The sequence below is a fragment of the Aulonocara stuartgranti genome, assembly GCF_965226115.1.
Source record: "Aulonocara stuartgranti genome assembly, chromosome: 10".
In the NCBI taxonomy this organism is placed as follows: domain Eukaryota; kingdom Metazoa; phylum Chordata; class Actinopteri; order Cichliformes; family Cichlidae; genus Aulonocara; species Aulonocara stuartgranti.
This window is the reverse complement of record NC_138946.1, coordinates 24001780-24026845: the sequence shown is the minus strand read 5'-3', so window position 1 is coordinate 24026845 and position 25066 is coordinate 24001780. Positions and strand designations below refer to the sequence as shown.

At 40.1% G+C, this 25066-nt stretch overlaps 3 protein-coding genes across 6 annotated transcripts; all 3 read right to left on the bottom strand.

Annotated features, from left to right (window-relative positions):
- Positions 1-1222: 1222 nt before the first annotated feature.
- rom1a (retinal outer segment membrane protein 1a) lies at positions 1223-6234 on the bottom strand. 2 transcript variants are annotated; one of them, XM_082549504.1, is made up of 5 exons: positions 6122-6234; positions 5634-5870; positions 2609-3039; positions 2227-2473; positions 1223-2087 (listed from the first exon to the last, which is right to left on the bottom strand). In XM_082549504.1, exons 2-5 carry the CDS (start codon positions 5781-5783, stop codon positions 1878-1880), a joined length of 1038 nt encoding a protein of 345 aa, XP_082405630.1. In that variant the 5' UTR covers positions 5784-5870; positions 6122-6234; the 3' UTR covers positions 1223-1877. The 2 variants fall into 2 exon arrangements, with proteins under 2 accessions (XP_082405630.1, XP_082405631.1); XM_082549505.1 differs by lacking the exon at positions 6122-6234 and adding an exon at positions 5941-6104 and having other exon boundaries at positions 5634-5866.
- Positions 6235-7930: 1696 nt separating this feature from the next.
- LOC309715778 (uncharacterized protein) lies at positions 7931-16315 on the bottom strand. 2 transcript variants are annotated; one of them, XM_082549160.1, is made up of 8 exons: positions 16236-16315; positions 14948-15205; positions 12070-14623; positions 11640-11668; positions 11329-11490; positions 11174-11240; positions 10966-11070; positions 7931-9684 (listed from the first exon to the last, which is right to left on the bottom strand). In XM_082549160.1, exons 2-8 carry the CDS (start codon positions 15085-15087, stop codon positions 8842-8844), a joined length of 3900 nt encoding a protein of 1299 aa, XP_082405286.1. In that variant the 5' UTR covers positions 15088-15205; positions 16236-16315; the 3' UTR covers positions 7931-8841. The 2 variants fall into 2 exon arrangements, with proteins under 2 accessions (XP_082405286.1, XP_082405287.1); XM_082549161.1 differs by having other exon boundaries at positions 14948-15199; positions 16236-16302.
- A 3345-nt stretch (positions 16316-19660) lies between these two features.
- zfpl1 (zinc finger protein-like 1) lies at positions 19661-24522 on the bottom strand. Of its 2 annotated transcripts, none has more exons than XM_082548551.1 (8): positions 24352-24522; positions 23006-23123; positions 22803-22914; positions 22443-22636; positions 22197-22275; positions 21893-22078; positions 20996-21119; positions 19661-20905 (listed from the first exon to the last, which is right to left on the bottom strand). In XM_082548551.1, the coding sequence occupies exons 2-8, from the start codon at positions 23105-23107 to the stop codon at positions 20719-20721; spliced, it is 984 nt and encodes a 327-aa protein (XP_082404677.1). In that variant the 5' UTR covers positions 23108-23123; positions 24352-24522; the 3' UTR covers positions 19661-20718. The 2 variants fall into 2 exon arrangements, with proteins under 2 accessions (XP_082404677.1, XP_082404676.1); XM_082548550.1 differs by having other exon boundaries at positions 23006-23120.
- Between the last annotated feature and the right edge of the window lie 544 nt (positions 24523-25066).

The following is a 25066-nucleotide window of genomic DNA, read 5'->3' as shown; positions in this document are numbered from 1 at the left end:
CAACCCGTGTCTCACAAAGTGGTATTTATTGGATTGCATTTACTCACAGTTTAATATCACCCATTGTATTTCCCCATATTTATAGCCTTCTTAAATTGTATGTGTATATATCCTTGGCAGTATATTGACCTGTTATTTAAGTTTAATGCACCATGTCAGGGAGTATTGCCATAATTATGTTATCCTTGCATAATGACAATAAAGAGTCATGAATCTTTTCAACAGATTTAAAAACAGTGACTCTAAATATACACCGACCAGGCATAACATTATGACCACCTGCCTAAAGTTGCGTTTGTCACATGTCACCCTTTTGCTGACCCATGGAGGCATGGACTCCACTAGACCCCTGGAGGTGTGCTGTGGTATCTGGCACCCAGATGTTAGCAACAGATCCTTTAAGTCCTCTAAGGTGCGACATGGGGCCTTCATGGATCGAACTTGTTTGCCCTGAACGTCACACAGATGCTCAACTGGATTGAGACCCGGGGAACTGATCAAACCTTATCAAACTCTCTCAAATCCTTACATTCGCATAATTTCCCTGCTTCTAATACATCAACTTTGAGGACAAAATGTTCACTTGCTCCCTAATTTATCCCACACAATAACTCTTGCCAAGATGAATAGATAATCAATTATGCCTGATAGGTGTAAATAACATGATGGAAATACTGCAATTTGTAATGTGCAAAAAAGGCATGTATGTAAACAGTAAAGTGATTTATTTTTTTTTAATAAACTGCCTTGTACAGTTTTAGGGAAATGCATTACATTACATATTGGCATGCCTATATAACTTTGTGTTTGAATGATTATCTCTCAGCTTTACCAGTCTTCCCTTTTACCAGTCTCAGTATTATTATTTTTCACCTTTTCAAATTTGTATAGGGAGACAAAGCCTTCATATGGTTCACCGTTCATCTGCCAGCCACCTGACGCAGGCGTCTAACTGCTAAGGCAGCAGGCTGGGTATTAACTAATGGGATTTGGCAGCTAAGGTGTCAGAACAGAGGACACACTCGATGGCTTTCACTGCATTACTGACAACGATTAATCAGCCTTTGTAATCTGATTCCTTTCACTGAGTGAGAGAAGAGAGGCGAGGAGAAAGTGCTATCTCACAGCCACTGTCATGGAAGGTGACAAGTGAAGTATTTTAATGTCTCTGCGTGCTGTATTTACATCACAAAGAAAATAAGAAAACAACTCCACTCCATGAGACATTTAGTAACCTCAAACTTTAATAAGTCATCTTTTATATATTATTGTCATAATCCTGTTGCGCAGCAGAGCATTGTGCCTCATGTCTCTCTACAGTCAGCTTTACATCTTCCACAAAATATATAATTTTTGTACACTTGCTCTTCGATTAATGTTTATCCTCTGATTGATGGGTGACTGCTTTATTGCGTTTGAGACAAACAAGTCTTGTGAGTGTGTAATTATAATCCAAACCACTTTCAAAAGCAATATTGGTAATTGCATATATTTGTAGGACTGTAAACAAACAATCAAGGATTTGTTAATCTTGTGCAGTGAATAACAGGCAAAATAAAAGTGATAGACAATTAAAAAAAGTTCTCATTATTTTAAGCATCTTATTCATTTTAAGGAGTACAAGTGTCTGAAAACTGGATTAATCATAGCTGCTATGGGTACATTTACTGGCAATAAAGACACCAAGATAGAATTTGACTGGGAATTAGAGTAGATGGGTGGATGGTCATCTGACAATAAAAAACAAAAACACTATCCCTAAATTTGTGAAATTCACAGAAATTTGTTATTTGTGTTCTTTTTTAAAAATTGAAATCATTCCTTAGATGCCGTCTTGTACAAGTTATTTACACGTGATGTTTGATGTAAAATGTGGTTTAGGTGGGAGTTGTTGTGGCTGCAGCACTCCCTTCTTCGACCTGGTTTTTGAGCAGGAGGAACTTCAGCACAGGGTCGAGATACTCCATGATGGTTTCTTTCACTCCCTTCTCTAGCAAGTACCCTTCTGTCTCGATTTCAGTGTTTTCCTTTCCTGCCACTGCCTCCATGGCGGTCTGCAGGAGGCGCAAACTCACCAGCACAGAGCCCTGCAAAAGTGAGAGCGATTGGGGAGCAAGTTAGACAAGGGTAAGCTCTTTAAAACCCAGTGTTGTATGTCTCACATTTTATAAATTACAAGCTCGCTGTGGCACCACAATCTCTGCCTGAAATCATGGTCGGGCTTACCTGTAAGAGGAAGATTGACAGAACTCCAGCCCCAATTGTGTTCATCAGGCCCATGTAGTAGTTGACCAGAGCCTCTCTGCACCCCCGGAGGTAGATGTTGAGCTCCTCGGTTTGGTAATCATAGTTATAGTGAGCTGAATTGTTGGTAAGCTGATACTGCATGCACGGCCGTGGAGAACTGGGGTTACAGCAACTGAATGGGACTCCGTCTACCAAGTAACGGCCATCCACGTTGCTCTTGATGCGGCTATAGAAACAAATGAGGGATTACTAACACTGTTACCACATGATTGTTTTCTTTAGTCACACTTTTTCAATCCAAACTCTTTCATTTTTTAAGAATATGCACAAATGTGAAACCCACTACCCTCCAGCCCCTTACTCTTTCACTTCCTTAGAGCTGAAATCAAGGTAGCGGTTGCTGATCCACTGGACCTCGAACCAATCCCTGAAGTCATTGTTCCCACAACACTGAAACTCCATCTGCAGACGATCGATGTTCTGCTTCTGGAAGCAGCGGCCTGGTGTGTCTGTATCCTTGTAGAAGCGGATGCCATTCCTCAGGCCAGCCTTTAGAGAAGACTCCAGACTGCCCTTCATTGCGTAGCTCATGATGACAGCTAGCAGCATGAGCACGGTGAAGAAGCAAGAGACGGCAAAGTAGGGCTTCAAGAAGTTCTTCCAGCGAGGGAATCGCCCAGCGTCCAGGGCATCCTGACAGATCTTTGATGCAAAGTAGTTGATGCCCAAGGAGGCGAGACCAACAATCATGAGGGTGTTCGGCACAATATGAATGTCTTGGTTATCCATTACCTGAAAGTGAGTCACACAGCAATGTGTGGAATATTAAACCATTCAAATTCATTTCAATAATTATGCAGAACAAATAAACAAAATTAGTGAAGTATGAAATTCTATGAAAATCGCACTCACCAGCCACTTTGTGAGGTACACCTGTTCAACTACTTGTTAACAAAAATACCTAAGTAGCCAGTCACATGGCAACAACTCAGTTCATTTAGGCATGTAGACATGGTCAAGATGACTTGCTCAAGTTCAAATCGAGCATCAGAAGAAAGGTGAGTTAAGTGGCTTGGCTGTTGGTGCCTGGTCTGAGTATTTCAGAAACTGCTGATATACTGGGGGGGGGGGGGGGGGGGGGGGGGGTGTTCTACACAACCATGACTGAAGATTGCTTGTAGCCAGTGAGCTTCAGCTCACACTGAAAATGTCTCTGTGATACTAAAGGTTTAAGTAGAAAGGCCTGACTACCTCAATCCGATAGGTAAGGAATGGTGACTGAAAAAAGAACACTCGTTACAAACAGGGTATGCAGAAGAGCATCTCTGAGTGCACAACACATTTAAGCAATGGGCTACAGCAGCAAAAGACCACATCAGGTACCACTCCTGTCAGCTAAGAACAGGAAATTGCGGCTACAATTTGCATGGCCTCTGCAAAATTGAACACCAGAAGACTAGAAAAATGTTGGTCGGGTGAGTCTCGTTTTCTGCCTTGTATCAATGATTTACTTTGTTGTTTTGGGGTTGTAATGATGTGGGGATATTTTCTTGGCACACTTTGGGCCCCTCAGTACCAACTGAGCATGGTTTAAACCCCAAAGCTTACATGCTCCTGACCATGTCCATCCCTTTATATTCACAGTGTACCCATCTTCTGACGGCTGTGGCCTTGTACAGGACAACACTCCATGTCACAAAGCTTAGATAATCCCAAACTGGTTTCTTGAACATGATAATGTTCACTGTCCACAAACAGTCTCCACAGCCACCAAATCTTAATCTGGCACCTTTGGGAGTGATGCAACACCAAAATTCAAGTCATGGATGTGCAGCCAAAAAAATCTGCAATAACTGTGTGATGCTATCATGTCAATATGGACCAAGCTCTCTAAGGAATGTTTCCAGCACCATGTTGAAACTTTGCTATGAATAATTAAGTCAGTTCTTAAAAGCAAAAAGCAGTTGTGTCAGGTGAATGTCTAATAAAATGTCCAGAGAGCTTATGTTCACAGCCATAAACATAATTGCATGTATATGTAAACTTTTTAACCAATTTTTCTCCTCTAATAAGTCAGACTGTTCTTCTCCAATGCCTACTATTTTGAATATATAGACACTAATGCGGAGAGTACAGTCCTGAAATGAAAGTTAACATTTTTGACATCACAACATGCGTTGATGAGGCTTAGAAGGCTTAAAAGGATTCCACCTTTATTTATGAAGAGACGTCAATTTGTAAATGTGCGTAAATATATATAGAAATAAAACATATTGTCAGCATTACTGTCAGATGCTAAATGTCATAATGAAGAACTAGACCAGAATGTATGAGCCACAAGCAGCTGGGGCTTAAAAGTATCGTTCAAGGATACCTGTCGTACATTTAGTAACTCAGAACTCAGTTTGTTATCCACTTCTACCACACAGAACAGACACAAACACCACAACTGCATGAAATTGCAGCCACTTCCCTTTTAAATATGGTAGTGAGGTTCTACTGAATGCTGCACTATTTGTCTTTGGTTTGTCTTTGGTTTACGTATTTGGTAAACCAATGTGATTCCAATGGAACATGTTTGTAGAGCACAGTTCCTGAAGCTATATGTCAAGCAAACTAACATCCTCAGAGATTCATTTTGGTAAAATGGAAATTTAAAAAAATAATTTCATTTTGAAAACACAACAAAGTCTTGTGTTCAGTCAAACGTTCTCTGATGATGGGATTAAACCTTTACTGTAATCTACATAATAAGATAATATTTTCTTTGCATTTTTCAATCATTCCAAGCGTGTGTAACAATAAAACTGATCATACAAAGCTATGGTGACAGCTTTAAGTAGCAGTAGGGATTAGGGTAATTAAGACTGACGAAGCCTAATTTATGAAATGATGAGTCAGGATCCAAAGTGGGTCACAGGTGTGTTGATTGCCGATTAGCACGGAGATTTCATTTATCCTCTAAGACTTTTTCCTTTTGCATTTTCCCTGAAAATCTAGTGTCTACAGTTAAAACCCAACACAGAAGGCATTTGTTGAGTGTACTCAGGAATATTCACACCTGGTATTATAGCGTATAATCAGATTCTTTAGGCAATTAAATATAGCGTCCCTGATATTTGATGCACAACTTGATGTGAGATTAGAAATATTAGCACTTATTAGTGGTTTATTATTTGACATTATTTGTAATAGTTATCATTGCAGACAACAATAATTTTAATGACTTTCTTCCCATTACACACAGTTACAGTAACTATGCATACTCTTAATACTACATTTCATGCAAATAGTAGTTACCCAGTAGTAATTTTCAGGCATCCTACAATGGGTAAATTCAAAAAGTATAAGAAAGTATTCACTCTAGGAGGTCAAATTTTAAGTACCTCTGCCCTCCTGCGGAGCTCCGTCTTGAGGATGCACCCCAGGGTGAAGGTCGTGGCCCCAGCAACCGTGGCACACCATGACAGGATCCACAGTCCCTGGGCTAGCTTCACCCTTTTCTGAAAGGGGAACTTCATCTTCATCACCACCATGGTTGCAGCGGGGGAATCTTACCAGGTCTCACCGGGGGGTAGGGGAAGGAGAGCGACGAGGCCGCGGGGGACGATGCTGTGCTCTGGCTGTGAGAGAGGAGAAGAGATGAGAGGGAGGACTCCAAAGGCTTAAAGATGAAGATGGCAGAACTGAAACACCCCTGTATAAACAGTGTGAGGACAGTTCAGACACAAAACAGTAGTTTTGTGAGAAACAAACAACCAAACTAAGAAGTAGAGAGGTTAGCAGAAAGTCCTTGGAAACTTCTGAGTTTTAGAGCTTTACATCACAAGTGGTGCATCTTCAATTAAACTGATGTTGGTGGGTCAAATTTTACCTTATTTTTTCCTAAAAGATTCTGAAAAAAAGTCCAGTTATCTCCAGCAACCACTGTGTACCGTCCAATGTGCCACACAGTGGATTTGGCACACTGGATTTGGTAAACCTGGATGCAGGGGGGCGTCTTACCACTAATACCTACCTATCCTATTAAACTGGTTTGTGGATCCAGGCCATTGTCTGCTCAGCATCTGTCACTCATACAGAGGGACATGGATGACAAGCCAAATTGAAATTGACAGGGAGGTATTATTAATACACAAGTCATTATCTGTGTAATGCAGACACTTGGGACACATCTACTGGAAAAAATTACAAAGTACAAGAAAATTACATGAGATTTAAAAAAATATTTAGACAAATAGGTCTAAATATTTATTTCCATTTTCAATTTGCCATTATGTAGAAGTCTACAGGTTGAGAAACAGTCAAAGTCCTCTATTGGACCCAGAGTCACTGGCTCTCAACTCTGTGTAGTAATATATGAGGGGAAGAGTAGCCAACTCTCATTACTGCCTGACTGATACTCTGAATCCAAGTAGCATGGTCCCAAGGTGGCAAACATTCTCACCTCCTCATCCATACTGGTACCAATTTTCCATTAATATTTCTGGTCAATATGGTCTCTTTCATTTGCTCTGACTTTGCAGAACTCCTCTTATATGTAAGCAAACAAATCTACAATGAATATTTGTCTCCACCTTCTTAATCAGAACATGTATACAGTGAGATGATGATTTATTACAGTTCACAAAAGGCATCTGAAAGTGTATCACTACTGTTGTACTAATTTTGGTATCAATCCAGGATCAAGTAAATACAGGGTAAGTATTGACATTTTTGCTTTCCACAATTATTAGTCAGTGCAACAAAACACACCTTTCAGCTTTTCTTGTATTTTGAAACTGGAATTTTTGGAGACCTGGAATGTAAAGTGCTTTTCTTTAAAATGTGATATAGGCCATAAATAAAATAGATGTGACAGCAATGCTATAAGTTTCAGACGTTTTTCATGTTTAAGGTGTATCTATAGATTTTTTTCGTTTCCAAAAAATAATTTATTTAACTCAATTCAGTGGATTACATCACTTAGATAATAGAAACAAAGTATCCACGCTGTCATGCTAGTATTGAATTTTTACTGTGGGTGGCTGTAGCTCAGGTGGTAGAGCAGGTCATCTACTGATCGGAAGGTTGGTGGTTCGATTCCCGGCTTCCCCTAGTCTGCATGCCAAATATCCTTGGGCAAGATACTAACCTGAAATTGCTCTCCGATGCATTCATTGGAGTGTGAATGTCAGTTGTGCTTGTGTGAATGGGTGAATGCACAAGTTGTGTAAAGCGCTTTGAGTGCTCAGAAGAGTGGAAAAGTGCTATATAAGAACCAGTCCATTTACTTCTTTTTTTTTTTTTTTTGCTTTGCTCTGCTCTACCAATAACTACCGTACTGGTCCATGAAAAGCGCTATATAAATCCAATCCATTATTATTATTACTACAGCTATAGCCTGTACATGCTTATAGTTATAGTATATTCATAATATACCTTCATACCGTGTACATTGTAACATACCTATAATAGATCTATATTCTGTAATATATCTATATTATTGCTAAAGCACTTTCTGGATGGATGCAAACTGCATTCCGTTGCCTTGTACTTGTGACATGTACAATGACACTAAAGTTGAATTCTATTCTATTCTATTCACAGCTGAAACTGTGTCTCACTGTTTTGTTTTGGGTTTGTTTTTTTCATTTCAGTTAGATGTGACATGGACAGAGACACAACTGTAAAATCTGTTCATTTGCAAGCTTTTATTTTGGCAGGATATTGTAATATGAGGAAAACAGCAAACATAACATAATTTTCACATTTTAAAAGCTATAGCAATACCGTATTTATAAGTATATATATATATTATCAGTAGCATGTAAGGCAAGCCTATCATAATTAAATTGTACTATAAACTGAAAGGAAATCAGGTTCAATATAATCTTTTTAACTGTTTTAAATTGTGCTTGATGTTGTTTATAGCATTCAAGAGTATCTAACAGTAGCTAGCTATGTAAATAAGTATAACTTATATGATGACTTTTTAAAATTCTGCAATGATGAAAAAAGAAAAGGAACTGCAGTAATCAGCCACAACATTAAAACCACCTGCCTAACATTGTGTATGTCCTCCTTTAGCCACAAAACCACATTTGACCTGTCAGAGTATGAACTGTGGCTATTTTGTTGTTTCAGCAGTGGAACCTTTGGCTCATGTGGGCTCTGTGGTGGAGCCTTGGAGGCCCACCTGTCAGTGGTTTTGGCTGACCATTCTATTTGTATCTATGCAACAAAAATACACATTTACATTTTACAATGAATTAATCAGTTTATCTAAGCTGTACAGGATTTTCCAAGTAGTGGAAAATATATAGTATATAGTATAGTATAATATAGTATTCATCAACCAACAATCACTTTCAGCAAATGCCAGCTATAATAATTTAAAGCTAGAAACTCATCGCTTTTATTGAATACACCAATTGGACAGTAGGAAAGTTTATCAAAGTAAATCCATAAAATCTACTTTTCAAATTCAGAAATTAAATTACATCAAACATCAAATTAATGTTGCTGAATCCATAAACCACTAAAACGAGCTTATTCATTAAACTTGCTACTACAGCTACATTAAATTAGGATTTTAGTGCAGTCATGTTACTGTCACAGCTTTGTTCGCTCTCCTTTCAGCACCTCATCTGGAATCCCTCCTATCCAGCCATGTACTTCAGCCCTGTCCTGCTCTCTTCCCTCTGTAGTGTAAGAATCACATATGAAGTGGTTTAGCATCCGCTCGGCTGACTGCAGGCTGGCCAAGCTGCTTTCTGCCTTTGACATACTGCTATCTATTGGCCTCCCAATAACCCTGTGGTTGCTTGTGTTCCAATGATGAATGATCTCATTATCTAAATCCTCAGTAGCTTCATTCCCTCGATGGCGGAGGTCCATCATGGCCTCTGTGCCTCTCAGCTCTTTTTGCATGTGATGGCATGCCAGAGGAATTTCCTCCAGGCTTGCTGACCGGATAAGAATGGCAGATCCATGATTTGGACTAGAGGACCTGTAACTTCCCTCACCTGTAATGTCATCAGAAAGATTCTTAATGCCAGAAGGGCGAGAACTAGTTTGTGGTGCAGGTAAATTGTCACTGTGGGAGGTGAACTGAAGATGAGGTATTTGCAGTGGGCGTGGAGAGTGTGGTCTGGGAATTTCCTCACTTCCTGACTCGCTGTCTCTGTCCAGGTCTGCTTCCCGGTGTCTCCAGGTCTGACCCCTGTTTGATCCTGTCAGTATAAGCCGTGGGGTCTCTTCTCCCACTTCAGACCAGTCAGATTCCTCCTCCTCTGGGACTGACCCTAGAGGTTGCTCCTGCCCAGCAGCTTTAACCTTTCCATAATTATCGTTGTCCATAAACTGAACTGGAGGGGGAGCGATTGGGAGAACCACCTGATTAATGGTATCATCTGACTGAAAATGATGGTTGTTTTTGTGTATTGCAGAAGTCACCTGAAATGAGAAGAGAAACTGATCAGTTCAATGGAATTTGGAAATAATAAATATGAAATATGATTGAAAGAAAAACAAAGGTTTTGTATGAACAAAATTATACTAATGCCGAGTACTACGCTGTCCTCTAAACTATTTAAGACATAGGAAAAACATATTTATATACTTCATACTGTATGAAAAGACTAATATAGCCTGCATGTCATGTGGACTCTGAAACCTCAAATTTGACATTTTGGTCAATATCATCTTCACAGACATCAGAAATCACAAGGGATGAATGGATCCGACTGAGAAACCAACGACACTCCACATACATATGCATTTTGTCAATCACAAGCTAGAAACACCATAAATCATGTGGTTTGTCATCTATTTAACAAACTTACAACTAGAATATCAAATTATTATTGGGGTATTGAATTCAGTGGGAATTTAGGTATTTTTCCATAAACGGTAAATGGACTGATTCTTATATCTAGCGCTTTTCTACTCTCTCCGAGCACTCAAAGCTCTTTATACAGCTAATCCATTCACCCAATCACCCAAGCACTTCTAAGCTTAAGCGCTAAGTATCTAACACTCAGATGGATATATCGGAGAGCAACATGGGGTTAGTATCTTGCCCAAGGATATTTGGCATGCAGAATGGAGCAGCCTGGAATCGAACCACCAACCTTCTGGTTAGTGGCTGAGACGCTCTGCCACCTGAGCAATAAGCCATTCCTGAGATCAAGAGTGCTGCGGGCCTGCTTAAAAACCAAGAATTCCAGGGCTACCGAATCATAAATCTCACTCTAATCAAAATACAAGAAAGAGTGATGCATTTGAAAACTGTATTCAAAAAACATAAACTACACAGGCTGTTGGTTATAAATTGCTAATCCTACTCAGACACAAGTGTTTAGGCCAGTGTGTGACCCACTTGCCTCTGGGACACAAACTTCAATACCAGAGTGGTACATTTAGGTGAGAGTAATTATTAATATCACAAACTAACCCCCACCCCCTTGTTACCAGTTTAAAGTTATTTTTATATAATGAAATACATTTATATAAATATCTAACTGTATGTGACTAGAAAGTAATTTCAAAATGAATTTATTTTATTACTGCAGCTCACTTGCAGCACCTAGAGATATTTTCCACACTGATCTAAACAATCAGATTTTTTTTTCTGCAACCTTAGCAGCCGCTACTTTGATATTTGCAAGGAATGCCAGAATTAAATGTTACTAATATTTTCCAGACCTAGAAATGAAAGAATGCCAAAGAGCTTACACTGAACACTTCGCCAGAGTTGCCAAATTTCACATTACCAAGCTGCTGTGTCAGCTCTGAAATACGACAGTTCAATCTTTGCCGTTCTTCTTCCATATTTTGAGTCTGAAACAGAAGGAAAATGGGGGAACAAGATGTAATAGCTCACATATATGTTTATAGTAATGGATGTCTTACATCAGATGTACAGCCATGCTTGCTTTCTCACCACTGAGTGAAGCTTTTGCTCCAGAACATTATTAGTCTGCTGTGTGGACGAGCAGTTATCATGTAGTCTGAAATAAGGCAGAGACAGACTTACTCAGCAAACATTATAACAGTTATCACTATTTGCAGTTAGTCTCTGGAAAAGGCATTCTTCACCTCTTAAACCTCTCTGTGAGGTTGCTGAGCTCTGTGCGTGTCCTCTGAAGTTCCGCCTCCAACAGCTTTTGGCTACTCATGAATTCCTCTCCCAAACACTCCATCCTCACAGCTGTCTTCAGCAAACTGTGGTGCAGACCTTCATTTTGTTCCTGTATTATCCTAAAATACAGACAGACAAAAGCAAGAGTTGTCAAGCTTTGATCCATTTATTTTTAAATCGTTGTTTTTCTTTTTAAATGAACAGTTCCATATTTTCTATGTTACACATCCAAATACCCAAACACCCAAATGAATAACATTGCACTTACATGATTCTACCCAGCTCCTCTTTCTTCTCCTGCGTTGAAGTAATAAATACATGAATTATTTTTTTTTTAAAAAGCATTCAACGGGTACTCTGTTAGGCCTAAAGTGAAAAATGAAATGAAATGAAAGATGAACACATAATATTCGTCTAGGATGTCAAATTGATTGCTATTAGTTTGTATTTAGTAGCTAATCTATTGTTCTGTAACTAATCTATTGTTCTTTAACACGTGAACGTCATTTGCAGATCTATTGTCTGCCATGACGTGTAAGCTGTTGCCCAAATCAATATGAACGGAAATTAGATGAACATCATTACATAACCAGATAATAAAAAACACAAAACACAGGCAGCCATGTGATCCTGGTAGTTACTTGTGTGTATGCACATCATAATAGAAAACATTTTCAGTGAGTATAATAATGCCATACTTGTTGTAATGATGGGCCAATGAAACTTGTTCGTTCCTCTTCGTGGCTGCTGGGGTTGCTTGTTGTTGTCATGGAAGACTCTGGTTTAATGGAAAGAGGCTCCGTCTTCCTGTGTGCCAGTGGACTGCCAGCAGAATGCCCCTTCAAATGAGTGTGGTGGTCATCGTGGTCAAAATCATTGTTTCTTGAGTGGTGCTGGTTGGGATGCGATTCATGGTGGTGATGACCTGATCTGTAGTGGTCTCCATGTTGTACGCAATGGCCTGGATTGTGCTGGTCTCCATGATGCTGATGTTGATGAGATTCCCTATGTTGATCTTCATGGTGATGATGGCCTGAACTATCAACATCATCATGATGATGATCTAGACTGTGGTGGTCATGTTGATGGTGAATGTTCAAAATACGATGGTCACGGTGACGATAGTGATGCTCTGGACTGTGATGGTCTCCATGATGACGATGATGGTCTGAAAAGTGGTGGTCTCTATGATGATGGTGATGATGATCTTGACTGTGGCGGTCTCCATGATGATGATGGGGATGCCCCAGATTGCGGTGGTCTCCATGATGCTGATGCACTGGGCTGTGGTGGTCCCCATGATGAAGTTGGTGTTCTGGGCTATTGTGGTCCCCATGGTGATGGTGATGGTTTGGTCTGTGGTGGCCCCCATGGTGATGGTGATGGTCTTGGCTATGGTGATCTCCGTGATGATGGTGATGGTCTGGCTTGTGATGGTCCCCATGATGATGGTGATGGTCTGGACTATGGTGGTCTTTGTGATGATGGTGATGGTCTGGACTACGGTTGTCTCCATGGTGATGGTGGTGACCTTGGCTATGGTCTTCTTGGTGATGATGGTGATGGTCTGGACTATGGTGGTCTCTGTGATGATGTGGATGGTCTGGACTATGGTGGTCTCTGTGATGATGGTGATGGTCTGGACTATGGTTGTCTTTGTGATAATGGTGATGGTCTGGACTATGGTTGTCTCCATGGTGATGGTGATGGTCTGGACTATGGTCTTCTTGGTGATGATGGTGATGGTCTGGACTATGGTGGTCTCTGTGATGATGTGGGTGGTCTGGACTATGGTGGTCTCTGTGATGATGGTGATGGTCTGGACTATGGTGGTCTTTGTGATGATGGTGATGGTCTGGACTATCATGGTCTCCTTGGTGATGGCCTTGGCTATTGTGGTCTACATGATGATGGTGATGGTGATGAACATGACCGTATTGCTTGCCATGGTGGTGATGGTGTGCATTACTATGATGATGGGATGGGCTATAGGGTTCTCTATGTCGATGTTGCCCACGGTAATGGTGATGTGATGCAGAGTGGTGATCTTTGTTGTGGTAGGTATGGCTATGTGAATCTCCATGGGGATAAACAGGACTGTGGTCCTTTCTGTGATGATGGTGAGGACTTGGGCTATTTCCATGGTAATGATGATGGTGATGGTGACTAGAAGTCTCATGGTCTCCTTTGTGGTGGTTATGGTAGTGCTTAAAAGAATGGGAGTGACGCTCAGGAGATTGAGACCATGAGTGACGTCTTCTAAAACAGCTGAATTCTGTGCAGCTTTTTGGCCTATGATGCATGTGATGGGGTGACTCTTCAAAATAGCGACTTTCACCGTGGAAAGATTTAGACTGAGACAACTGCGAAGAGTGTGAATATTTGCTGGAGCTAATTGAGTCCGCACTGGTGGGCCGGCTTCTTTGCTGTCTAGGTTTGTCAGTCCTGCTGTCCGCCTTCCTGGATCTAAGAGAGGCCTGCCCTGGACTGCAGGGTCGTTGCGCATCTGTCACGCCAAGAGTGGTTAGCCTCATTGGGCTGAGCACCTGCCGAGTAATCTCATTAAGAAAAGCAGAGAACTTCATTTTTTCTTTCATTAAATTCTTCCTGGCTTCATTTTTCCTCTTCTCCGATTCATTTTCATCCTCATTTCCATGTCCTTTGTCTTTGGGTGTGGTGAGAGCCTCCATTGATTTGGCCTTGCGGAAACTTCCATCATTTTCAAAGCTTCTTGCAATTTTCTTAGGGCTTTTTGAGGTTCCCTTTTTGGGGCCACAACGAGAGGACTTGCTTTTCTCTTGTTTCTGTTTGCTGGGCAGCTCATTTAGATTAGCTGGTTTATTTATCAAAGGAGCCATATCATCTCCTTCATCAAAGTACTTGTGTTTTCCAGAGATATCGGTCCAGGATTGTGAATGCTGTGGCTTCCTGAAAGGATTGCTATCTGAAGTGTCACTTCTGCTGCTGTTCTCAGAAGACAGACTAGAAGAAGAGGAAGATGTTGTAGAAGAGGAAGAGAAAGAGGAAGGGGAGGAGGAAGAAGAAGAGGAGGACAAAGAGGAAGATGAGGATGTCAATGAAGATGAAGAGGATGAAGAGGATGAAGAAGAATGGCTTGAGGAACTTGAGGAAGTTTGTGAAAGAGAAACATGACGATGGTTTTGCTTGTGGTGGTAATGGTGAGATTCGGACTGATGTTGACGGTTGGTATGATGATCACTCAAAATGCTCTCCTCTGCTGTAGAATGAGTGCTATTTCAAAAAGAAAACATGGGTGTTAAAGGGCACAGTGTCTACAGTAAATTAATTCTGATACTTGGTTAGCCTAACTACCAACCAACCCCAGAGATTCATTCCCCCAAGACAATTTTAAGAAGAAACAAAAATTCTATTCTGATAGCATATGACGTGATTGGTGAAAAGGTTACTTCTCATCACTGATAATGGAAAAGACCTCACATGATTAATGTGAGGTCTAATTAATGTGTGATTAATTTTGTAAAAATAAAAACAAAATCTATATGAAATGCTTAAATAATTACTGTTAACATACAGTTAGAAAAAGGATGGACTTACTCATGACTATCGTTGCCATCTGACCTTTGTTTATTATTGTGACGCTGATGGCCTTGATTTTGATGGTGGTGCTTCACATGTGGACCTTTGGAGCCGGCTGGTCTTCTGTGCTTGTGCTCTTTTTCTTGATGATCACACATTTCTGCCTTGTGACTTATGATCTCCCTGGTGTTCTGATGAGGATGTACAGGTCTGAATTTTTTTCCATCAGCTGGCAATGCAATCAGGAGTCCTCAGAAACTTGCACAAACTCTGTTCCTGGGAAAATATTTGCTTTATTTACAACTTTACAATATAAATCCCTCTGCTTTGATCACATTATTACCTCTGCTAATATAAATGTGAAAGGTTTTTCAATGAATTGTGATAAAACATTGTAGGGGTGTAGAGTAGGATATGTCAGCAGTCCATTAAAATTTGGCTTACATCCACCAATTCTTCAAGGTCAATGTAATGATTTATTAGTCAAGAATTGACTAAAAACCTTATAACTTAGAAACAAAATTGTGGTGTTTATTGTACCATAGAAAGATTTAAAATATTATGTCACATTTAACCTCTAACCTTTGCTTCAATGTGATAATAATGATCTATTTAAACTATATTTCTTATTGTCATTGTTTGTACTGATAAGGTATTGGTATGTAGTGAATGATATATGAGGATTCTAAATATCACATTACTTTGGACCTCTGACTTCTTCAAGGCCAAATAAGGTAAAACTTTGATAAAACTTTCTCTTAGACTATGCTTAAAATTCTGTTGCCTTTGTTTGCGTTGGCAGAATAAAGGAAATGAAACTGGTATATGATGGGGATTCTTACATTACAGTTTGTATCCAAATGTCATGTCACATTTGACCTCCGACCTCACGTTTACATTTCACATCTGCCTGTCTTTGAAGTTGACCCCAAGAGAGTGAGCTGCCTTAGTGGAGGTTTGTGCTTTCAGTCTTGCTTATTTTTCTATCATATTCAAAGTGTGCATAATAACAGGAACACAGCAATACTTCATATTTGCATCTATAAAATCTGAGAATGCCTGTTATAATATACATTCAGTGATTACAAATTCATAGATCTATTCTAGATTACTGCAATCTAGATCCAGAATGAAAACAAATAACATAAACTTACTTAAACTTAATTTAAACTTAAAATTACAGCATTGACATCAGTGTCATTTCTCACATGTAATAAAAACCAACAGGTTTCGAGAGGATGAAAAACTGTTTCAGCTGCTTTTTTGTGACTAACTAAGCTGCCATAGAGACAAGAGCTGTACTCACAGTCTTCCACGGGCCCTGACGTTCACAGAAGCTTCCCTTGTGTGATGAGCCTTCTAATTGAACTGGGAGGCACATGTGAAGCACACACACTCCCATTTCAATTTATACTCCTGCACCGTCCAATGACAGAAAGGAAAGCTGCCACGAGCAGCTACTTTGAACTCTATTAAACTCTATTGAATACTCTGTATGACACCTTTTGAATTTAAAAATAACCAGCTGAATGAGGAATGCATTGGTCTGTGCATGTACAGTATAACTCCAAAATCAATACAAGCCACATGTACACATTTCTGCAGTGTACATAAAAAAAAAAGCCTGAAACATAAATTTTCACTGCAGTTTTCATTCACTTTCATTTTTTTTTTAATATTTCTGGATTTTTGTACAAGTTTTGTTCTGCTGAAGCTGCAAGACATCGAAGCAGCGCTGCATTATTTGAACTTTGTCTTCCTGTCTCAATATATCACCAAAGAAGTCTCAAAAATCACAAGAATCTATCTTTATTTTGGAAATGGCCTGAAGACACAGCGATAGAATGAAGCCTTAATGTCACTGATGTGAGCTGCTATGCCAGCCAAAAACACACAATGGCTTCCAGCATTCATTGCTCAGTGTGCACAGGGGCACGTACAGCTGGGCTCATCAAAAATAGGAACAGCAAAGGGAACAAAATGTGAGGTAAACTGTTTTTGAAGCGAGTCTGTATGACTGCAAGGCATGGTGGTGGGTGGGTATCAGATGTTATCTTCTTGTATCATACATTTCACAAAATGCTCTTTTTTGTCTGTTAATGTGTTAGAGATGGGGAAATGAAAATTCTTCTGTTAAAAAGGCCAAGCTAGCCTATAAAACTCACTCCAGATGTGAGAGTTCATTACAAAGACATTTTTACTGCCTACGATTGGCATCAGGAGTGCAGTGAAGTGCAGGAAAAGTGTGCAGCGTGTTAACATGAAAGTGTGGACGTATTGATCAGGATGTCCCTATTATGTCAGTGCAATGGACAATCTAATAACTCAGAGTTACTGAGAAATACATTGAACTCCGATAGAGTGACAAAAACCATTAGACTTCACAAAGCAGTCAAGCGGTTATGTTAAACCACCAAAGAAAATTTTCATGTATCGAGTAACATGTTGGAGAATACAATCAAAATATTCTGGTGTATACCACAGAGCTGTGATCCGCTTTGTAATTTTTGCAACATGTGCATGTTGATAACTGCTGGCAGGTCTCCCCTCATCAATGTAACCGTGGCTCAGAACCACAGAAAATCAATAGCATGCACAATGGAAAGCTGGGAGAGTCAGATAATGCTCATGCGCATTGGTGGATATTTATAACACTAATATCTGCACAGGACTCAATAAATCAGGATGTGGCAAAGTTACATCACGCAATAAGTCACTGCAGGCAGAAATGAATGCTGTACTCTCCACGCTAAAAGACTGTGACTGTCCTTTTTCAAATACATTTAATTATTATAGCTTTTAAGTAAACTTTTTATGCAGGGAAAATATGACTGTTGAATGGGTATCTTGCCCTATCATGTGATGCAGGTTCACTTGGTACATCACATGAACAATCCAAAGCATGCCTTAAGGTCACTTCCTGAATCTCAGATCATTTTAATAATAAACAAACAGAAGTAATAAAGAGACTTTAAATGTGGTACAGTTCCTGGTGCCAGGTGTGCTGGTCTGAGTGTAGCTTAGGAACACCAAGCAAGGGAAGGGCCAATCACAAGTGAGTCACACAGGTGATTGCTGCCAGCTGTAGGGCCTGCTTCCTGCCTGACTTCCAGATCTGACTAATACTTTTGCCAGATAAAATGAAATGACAGATATTTTATGAGTAGTTTTAATAATTGTAAAGCTTTACTGTTTCTGTATTGGTGTGTTTTGTATTTATTAATTCATACATTACTTTTAATTGTAGGCAGAAAATGAGCAGAGCACTGGCTGCCTTTTATTTAAGGATTGTTTTAGACGCCATTCACAGAACTGACTTGTTTAGTAATTCTAGCGGCTGTATTTAGTGTAGATTTTTAATTCCTTGTTTGCTTCTAGGACTGCAGCTGGTGGTTGCCTCCAGTCACGGGAGTTGTTGCCATACAAGGAATTCAATGACTTTTGCGGTCATATAATTTCTTTGTATGTTTGTATGTTTCTAATAAATGGCCAGTTGTGGTCTGTTAATTGAAGCTCCTGCATCCTATTGCCATTTTCACATGAATATTTCATTGTTATTCATTTCCACATTGGCATTTCCCCACCCAGCCGTCTCCGGGGTTTACAGAGGATGTTCTGAAAAAAAGGGAGAATATCCAGTGAGTGGCAGCTCTCAGTGTTGTTGCAATGTTGAGACAATGTTGTTGCCAGAACAAAATGCCCAGACTGCTTTAAGTTGATAGGAAGGCAACAGTAACTCAGATAACCATGCATTACAAAGTATGCAGAACAGCATCTCTGAATGGAGAGCACATTGAACCTTGTAGCAGATGGGCTACAGAAGACCACATCAGGTGACACTTCTTTCCGCTAAGAAGAAGAAGAAACTGAAGCTACAATTTGCACAAGTTCACCAAAATTGGATAATAGAAGAGTGGAAAAACATAATAACAGCAATAATAAAAACATTGCCTATTCTAATGTCTTCTGCAACATTTACATGGTAGGGTGAGAATTTTGAAAAATGAAAGCATGGATCCATCTTGCCTTGTATCAACAGTTCAGGGTGATGGATTGTTTAAAGGTCACAGCCTGCATGAGTATTGTTGCTGACATGTCAGTGTCCTTTATGACCACAGTGTCCCCATGTCCTAATGGCTGCATTGTTGCTGATCTATGAAGTAAATATGAGCCAAATATCACAAAACCAGAGGAACGTAGTATTAGCAATGTGTTCCTAACAAAGTGGCCAGTGAGTGCGTGACGAGATGAGACTAAAAGGTTTAGTTAATATGATTCTGGATCTTTAAGCCCCAAATTGTAACTATTATGCTTTTGAGCACTGACTACTGTCATATGTACACAACTATTCAGGAAAACCCTGCATAAAGTATTTAATTAATAATAATACATTTTAAAACAGGGGAACTGGAAGTCTGTTCAGAGGCCAGACTCTGATCTTTAAGAGCAAAGTTAAACCAGCAGGGGGAGTTGAGTTAGAGTTGCTTGCAGTCACATGGTTTAGCACCGTGTATTCATCAGGCTTTGTCTACACCATGTAGACCTGCCTGTATTTTTTTCCTAATGTATCAAGTCCAAGCATGCAGCTCCTTCAAAACATAATTCTAAAGCCCATGCATACTCCCTGTGGAAGAATTTAAAAAAAAAAAAAAGAAAAAAAAGTATGATTTTAAATATATCCTGATTGAAAAACATGAAAACCTACTGAAATAAGATACAAACTCCAAAACCTTTCAAAGTCACCATTTATTAGAACAGATGTACTCTATATGTAGTGTTTTGTCACAGTGAGATACTGTAGAAGAGAAGACGCACTCCTGCAGGCTGTCTGCCTGCAGTTGTTTTTTCCTTTCTTCCTGCTCTTTGAAGGCTGGAGAAATCATCCAGAAATGTTGTCATTTATGTGGGATCTTATTTACTCTTAAAATCACTGGTCTGCATCGCCAGCAGTCAGCAGGAGGTTCATTAAAACTGGGCAATAAGATAATAAATACGTTTGATATACGACACTATAAAGTGCAATATAACATCCCCGCTGAAGCTATACAAGTGGCATTTCAAACATAGCTCACGCATGATTTTTGTTGCGCACAGCAGAAGAATACATCACCATAAAATAAAATAAAAAATACTGCCTTTCTGGAGCATTTCTATTTAATGGCCAGTCAAAAAAACATCAGGAAAAAATGTACACACGGTATGTATGGAAAATCTAAAAGCAAAGCATTCAGTTTTCAGGAGTAATGCAGACACTTGTAAATAGTTGTGTATTATGTGTGGGGTACAACTCCAGTTATGAGGGCAACATTTTCTCAATGAGAGATTCACAACCCTCAAAAACAAACCTGTAACTGGAATCTGTTTACATCTGGGTAAAGGTGGCTTTTTTTTGTTACATTCTGGCATTTCTGCCAGCTTAAGATGTTCTTTCAACATCAACAGTGTTTAGTTTCTAGTAAACTTGAGGAAAAAGAAAAACAAAAAAGAGAAAATCAAATTATAGAGATCAGTGACAAATATTATACAAATACTGCCCCTCTTTATCAAAGCAACAGTTACCAAATCCTTTGCCAAAACACACCAAGCCTTGGTCACGTCCCCAGGTCCATGGCCCTGTGTAACAGAGAGAAATCAGGGATTGCCTCCACTATAAAGTACAGCCTCTTCCCAGTGGGTAAACAGCACCCTCTGGTGAGCTAACCCTATAATAGTAGTCCAGTTTCAGCTCTTTTTCTACACAGGCATACGTTGTGTAACGCATGAGAAAAAGAAGGGGTCACTGCATGTCATTAGTTTTTCCCCACACGGATGTTGGGGTTAAGAAGAGGATCTAAATTTGGGTCTGAGCCAGCCGACGCGCGTCCAAGTTTAGCCATGATGATTATCAACGTAAAGAATCCCAGAACTCCGACCAGCAGAAGCATGAAGACGCGCTGTTTCCAGGAAAGAGAGCTCCGCTTTCCACCAGTGCGGTTCCTGGAAAGATCACAAGAACATTCCCATATTATTTTCTGTCACAGCAAATAAAGAAGTCTCTGTCCCAAAATGCTGTCATATAATACTAACTTGAGTATTTGAGCAAACCAACTTAACGCTGGTCGCCGCCGATACTTGTCGTCATCAAAGTCGATCTGTGTCACAGAGCTGTGACCACCGTCCCGTGTGTCATAGACCTTTCTCGGTGATGACGCTGGAGGAAAGAAAAGGATCACGTCTCATCAAGAAAGGAAAACTGCTTTCATATTATATTTTGAGCTACTGAGTTCAATAAGGTTCTGGGCTCAAACCGATTAGCCAGCTAAGATCTTTTTATGTGGAATGTGCAGGTTCTCTCCAGGTACACTGGTGATTCTAAACCGGCTGTAGGTGGGAATGCGAGTGTGAATAGTTGGCTGTCTCTCTACTTTAGCGCTGCCATGGACTAGTGACCTGTTCAAGGTGTACCTGCTCATTTCACCCTGACAACCGACACAGGCTTCAGCTCCCCCCATGCAACCCTGAATTGGACAGCTGGAAGAAAATGGATGGATAGAGTTTTGACAGGAGAAATTTATGACACGTCCTCCAGCTGCTATCATGGCTGTCCCTGAGGACGCAGCACAGAGACGAATGGGGGAGAAATAACGGACAGGCATCTTGGCCCAATTTTGTAAATTTCAATTTCTTGGCCCAATTTAGGCATCAAGGTTGACGCACTGCTCCACAGCATCGTGGACTGTCACCACTAGAATCTTAATCATTGTCTGTACAAAGACATTTTAGGACAGCACTTGGGGAAACTTGGGGTTGAAGAGGTTGGGTATGGAAGTCAGATGGTGGTAAAAGGACTTATGTTTCATACCCTGAATGCATTTTGGCATTTATGAGAATGCTTATGAAAAGTTTAGCTTTGTTTGGCAAAAAAGGGTGGAAGGTCTAAGCAGAGAGTGGGAGCAGATTGGGAGGGCTTTCTGAGCACTGTACCTGTGTGTATTGTGATAGTGTCACCGGCGGTGCCAGTAGTAAAGTTGATCATAGAGTGCTCCTGCATGTTTGGATCCCCATTCTTATGAGGACCTCCAATGTCTCCCTGTTGTGGAGGTGAGATGTAATTAGATGGTGCGCTGCTGGTGTAAGAATGGCTGGGGTACATGTTGCTTTGTTCTTGTGCTGTAGAAACACACACAAAAAAAAGAGAGAGACAGCTGATCTGATCTGATGTTTGCTACTTTTATTACAAATGAAAACACTTCAAATAGAACGGAGAAGGAAACGGAGTAAGGCTTACAATCAAATGTTGACCAGTCTGCATAATCTGTGACATCATTAGATGCAGTCTCATCAAGGACCTGGACAGGCTCCTCAATCTGAGATAGTCAAACATCACTCGCTTCATTATCTCAGAGCATCACACGTGTAAACTTGATATTTAAATACAACCAGAAAATGCTAAGAATGGCTGTGTGTATGCTTTTTTACTTTATTGGTTTTCAGGATACAACGACGAAAGGGAGATTACACAACAACGACTTACCAGTGGCAGCCCCAAACCAGCTCTAGCCCAGTTAACAGATGACAACTGTTCCTTCAGCACATCAGCAACTGGGCTGGCCATGTTGGTAGGGGGGAAAACTGGACCCTGGCAGGTGGGACACTGGTATCCTGCTGGGGCCGTATGGAGGGGCAGTCGAGATGCCAGGTTATTAAGACATGCCCAGTGAAACACATCTGTGAGGGAAAAATAAAGTTTCACTTTGCAGAGATAGGATCAGAATCGTATTTATTTAAGCTATGAGCACAATTTTTTTTTTTTTTTTTTAAATATTCCATTAATCTTTGCTGTTCTGCTTACAATGAACTGCTGGAAAAGAAGGAAAAGAAACTTGAATCTCACCATAGCAGATTAGTCTGACAGTGTCCTGTGCAGCGAGCGGATTATTGCACAGAGTACAGTTGGGGTTGTAATCACTGTCCTGAAGCCATTGCAAATACGATTGCACAATACACTGAAGGAGAAAATGTTAAAAACAAAAAAGGTTACTGTGATGCTACAAGTTTTGCACAAATATGCGTGACACCATGCGTTCACCCACTAACCTTGTTGTGATTGGAGACAAGGCAATGCTCGCACACGTTCACACGGTGTTCGAAGCAGAATAAATTGGTCACTTTTCTCTTTGGACACTTGCAGAGACCCATGGCCACCTGCAATCTGCTGAGGACAAACAAGTAGTTTGTGTTGGACTCCAAAAAAAAGCATGAGCTCAGACTGAGGATCACAATTGTCATTTTGTAACTTCAAGGCTATACTCCATTTTACTATGAGCAGAAGCTACAAACATGAAGCATGCCTGTAAAACATGAGACTTTTAAAGGCTCACATTTAATCTAGTTATCCTGAGGTCAGCTGCACTTTAAATACAGCTTAGAGACAAAAAATGACAGAACTTTATTTGTTGATGTTTTCCTGACAGGAAATGTTTGACAAAATTCCTGACATTGAGTGTAGAAATCCTCCTGAATAAAAAAAAAAAAGTAATAAGTCGGGTTTTAACTTATGTTGTGCTCAAGAAAATAAACCTATTCAACATCTGGCATGAAAAATATGTAATGGTTTTAATACAAATTTAATTTATAAAGAGCTAGCTTTGTCTGCTCTCTCAGTCACAAAGAGAAACATATATATTTGGTTTGAACCAAATATATTCCCCAAAGAATCTTTGTTTCCTCCTGGGATCAGGAGTTCCAAAGAACAGATCTTATGTTGATATGTTACAGTACTTCATACATAGTTCCATACAGAGTTACAAACGATGTTAGTATTGCAGGGGCTGAAGTAAACTTGACTTCAGCTTTTCTGAATTTAGAATTCTATTAAATATAAGTGACGTTTGCTGAGTGTTTTGCCCTAGCTAGGTGATAGTAAGTACAAAGGTTGAAGCATGGGTGGTCTTCATAACTACTTCGCTGATGTCATCCTGCTGTCATATCACAGTCAGCAAATGAACTGTCCCAAACAAACCTAACACTCTTTGGATATTATAACGCAGTTTAAAGGTTGGGGTTCTTCTGTCAACGTGCCACAATTTATATATGAGCAATATACCACTCAAACACGGCAACAGATGCTACTCATTGTATTTACTGTCAGTACTTTTCATTTCTTTATCTGTAATAGTTGCACGCAGTGTTTGGACGTGGGAACTTCCCATAAGTAATTCGGAAACCCAGCTGCTCAGCATCTACGTCTTTTTAGATATCAACTAACACGTCTTGACAGCTGTAACACCCGGCCACAGCTTAATTCTAACATTTAACTGAGCTAACAGCGGCTAGCTGCTAGCTCAACTGGAAGTTACCGGGTAAAGCAGCGTTAGCGAGCTAAACTAGCTAGCTGTTTGAGTTGACGAAGTTCAAATATAGACAATAATTACTGACGTTACCTATCAGACAGACATTAATCGAGTCGCTTTCGCTTTAGGTGATGTGGTACGCCTGTCATTTAAGCTTCCTTGCTGAATTCACATGGAAGGCGGCTCCAGAGGTTGTCATCAGTAAAACTGTTTCCTTCCTCCTTCTGTTTATGTGCCACGTCTCTTCCGCTTCTCTTTCTTCTTCGTGTGTTTTTGTAAACAAACCGATTGGCGTATACTGCCATCTGCTGCGTCGAAGCGCACAGGACTACCCTGTTAGAATGATTTGTAAAAAGCTGAATGTTGTCATATCGGTAATTAAATGTACTAAAGTGATAAGTATAAACCTTAGCATGAGCCATGCTTTGTTTTGTAAATCTGTTTCTAATCACAACCCTCTTTGGCGCTTATGCCAAACAGACATAAGTTACAGACCCTGGGCCAAATGTTGGCACTAGCCGACATGTTTTTTTCCTACTTCAAAAATTACTCATGATACAGAATACTTGGAGTATGGCATCTGAGATGTAGATTAAAAGCAGCGTTTTTCATGAAACGATAACACCATTATACCCCCCACCCAACCACCCACCCACACACACACACACACACACACACACACACACACCTCCCTTTTGTTTCTCTTTCCCCTTTTCTCCTAGTCTGCTCTCCAGGGGCTTGTGTCTGACTGATGAAATAAATTTGTCTTCCCTTTCTATTTTCATAATACTGACTGTACAATTAA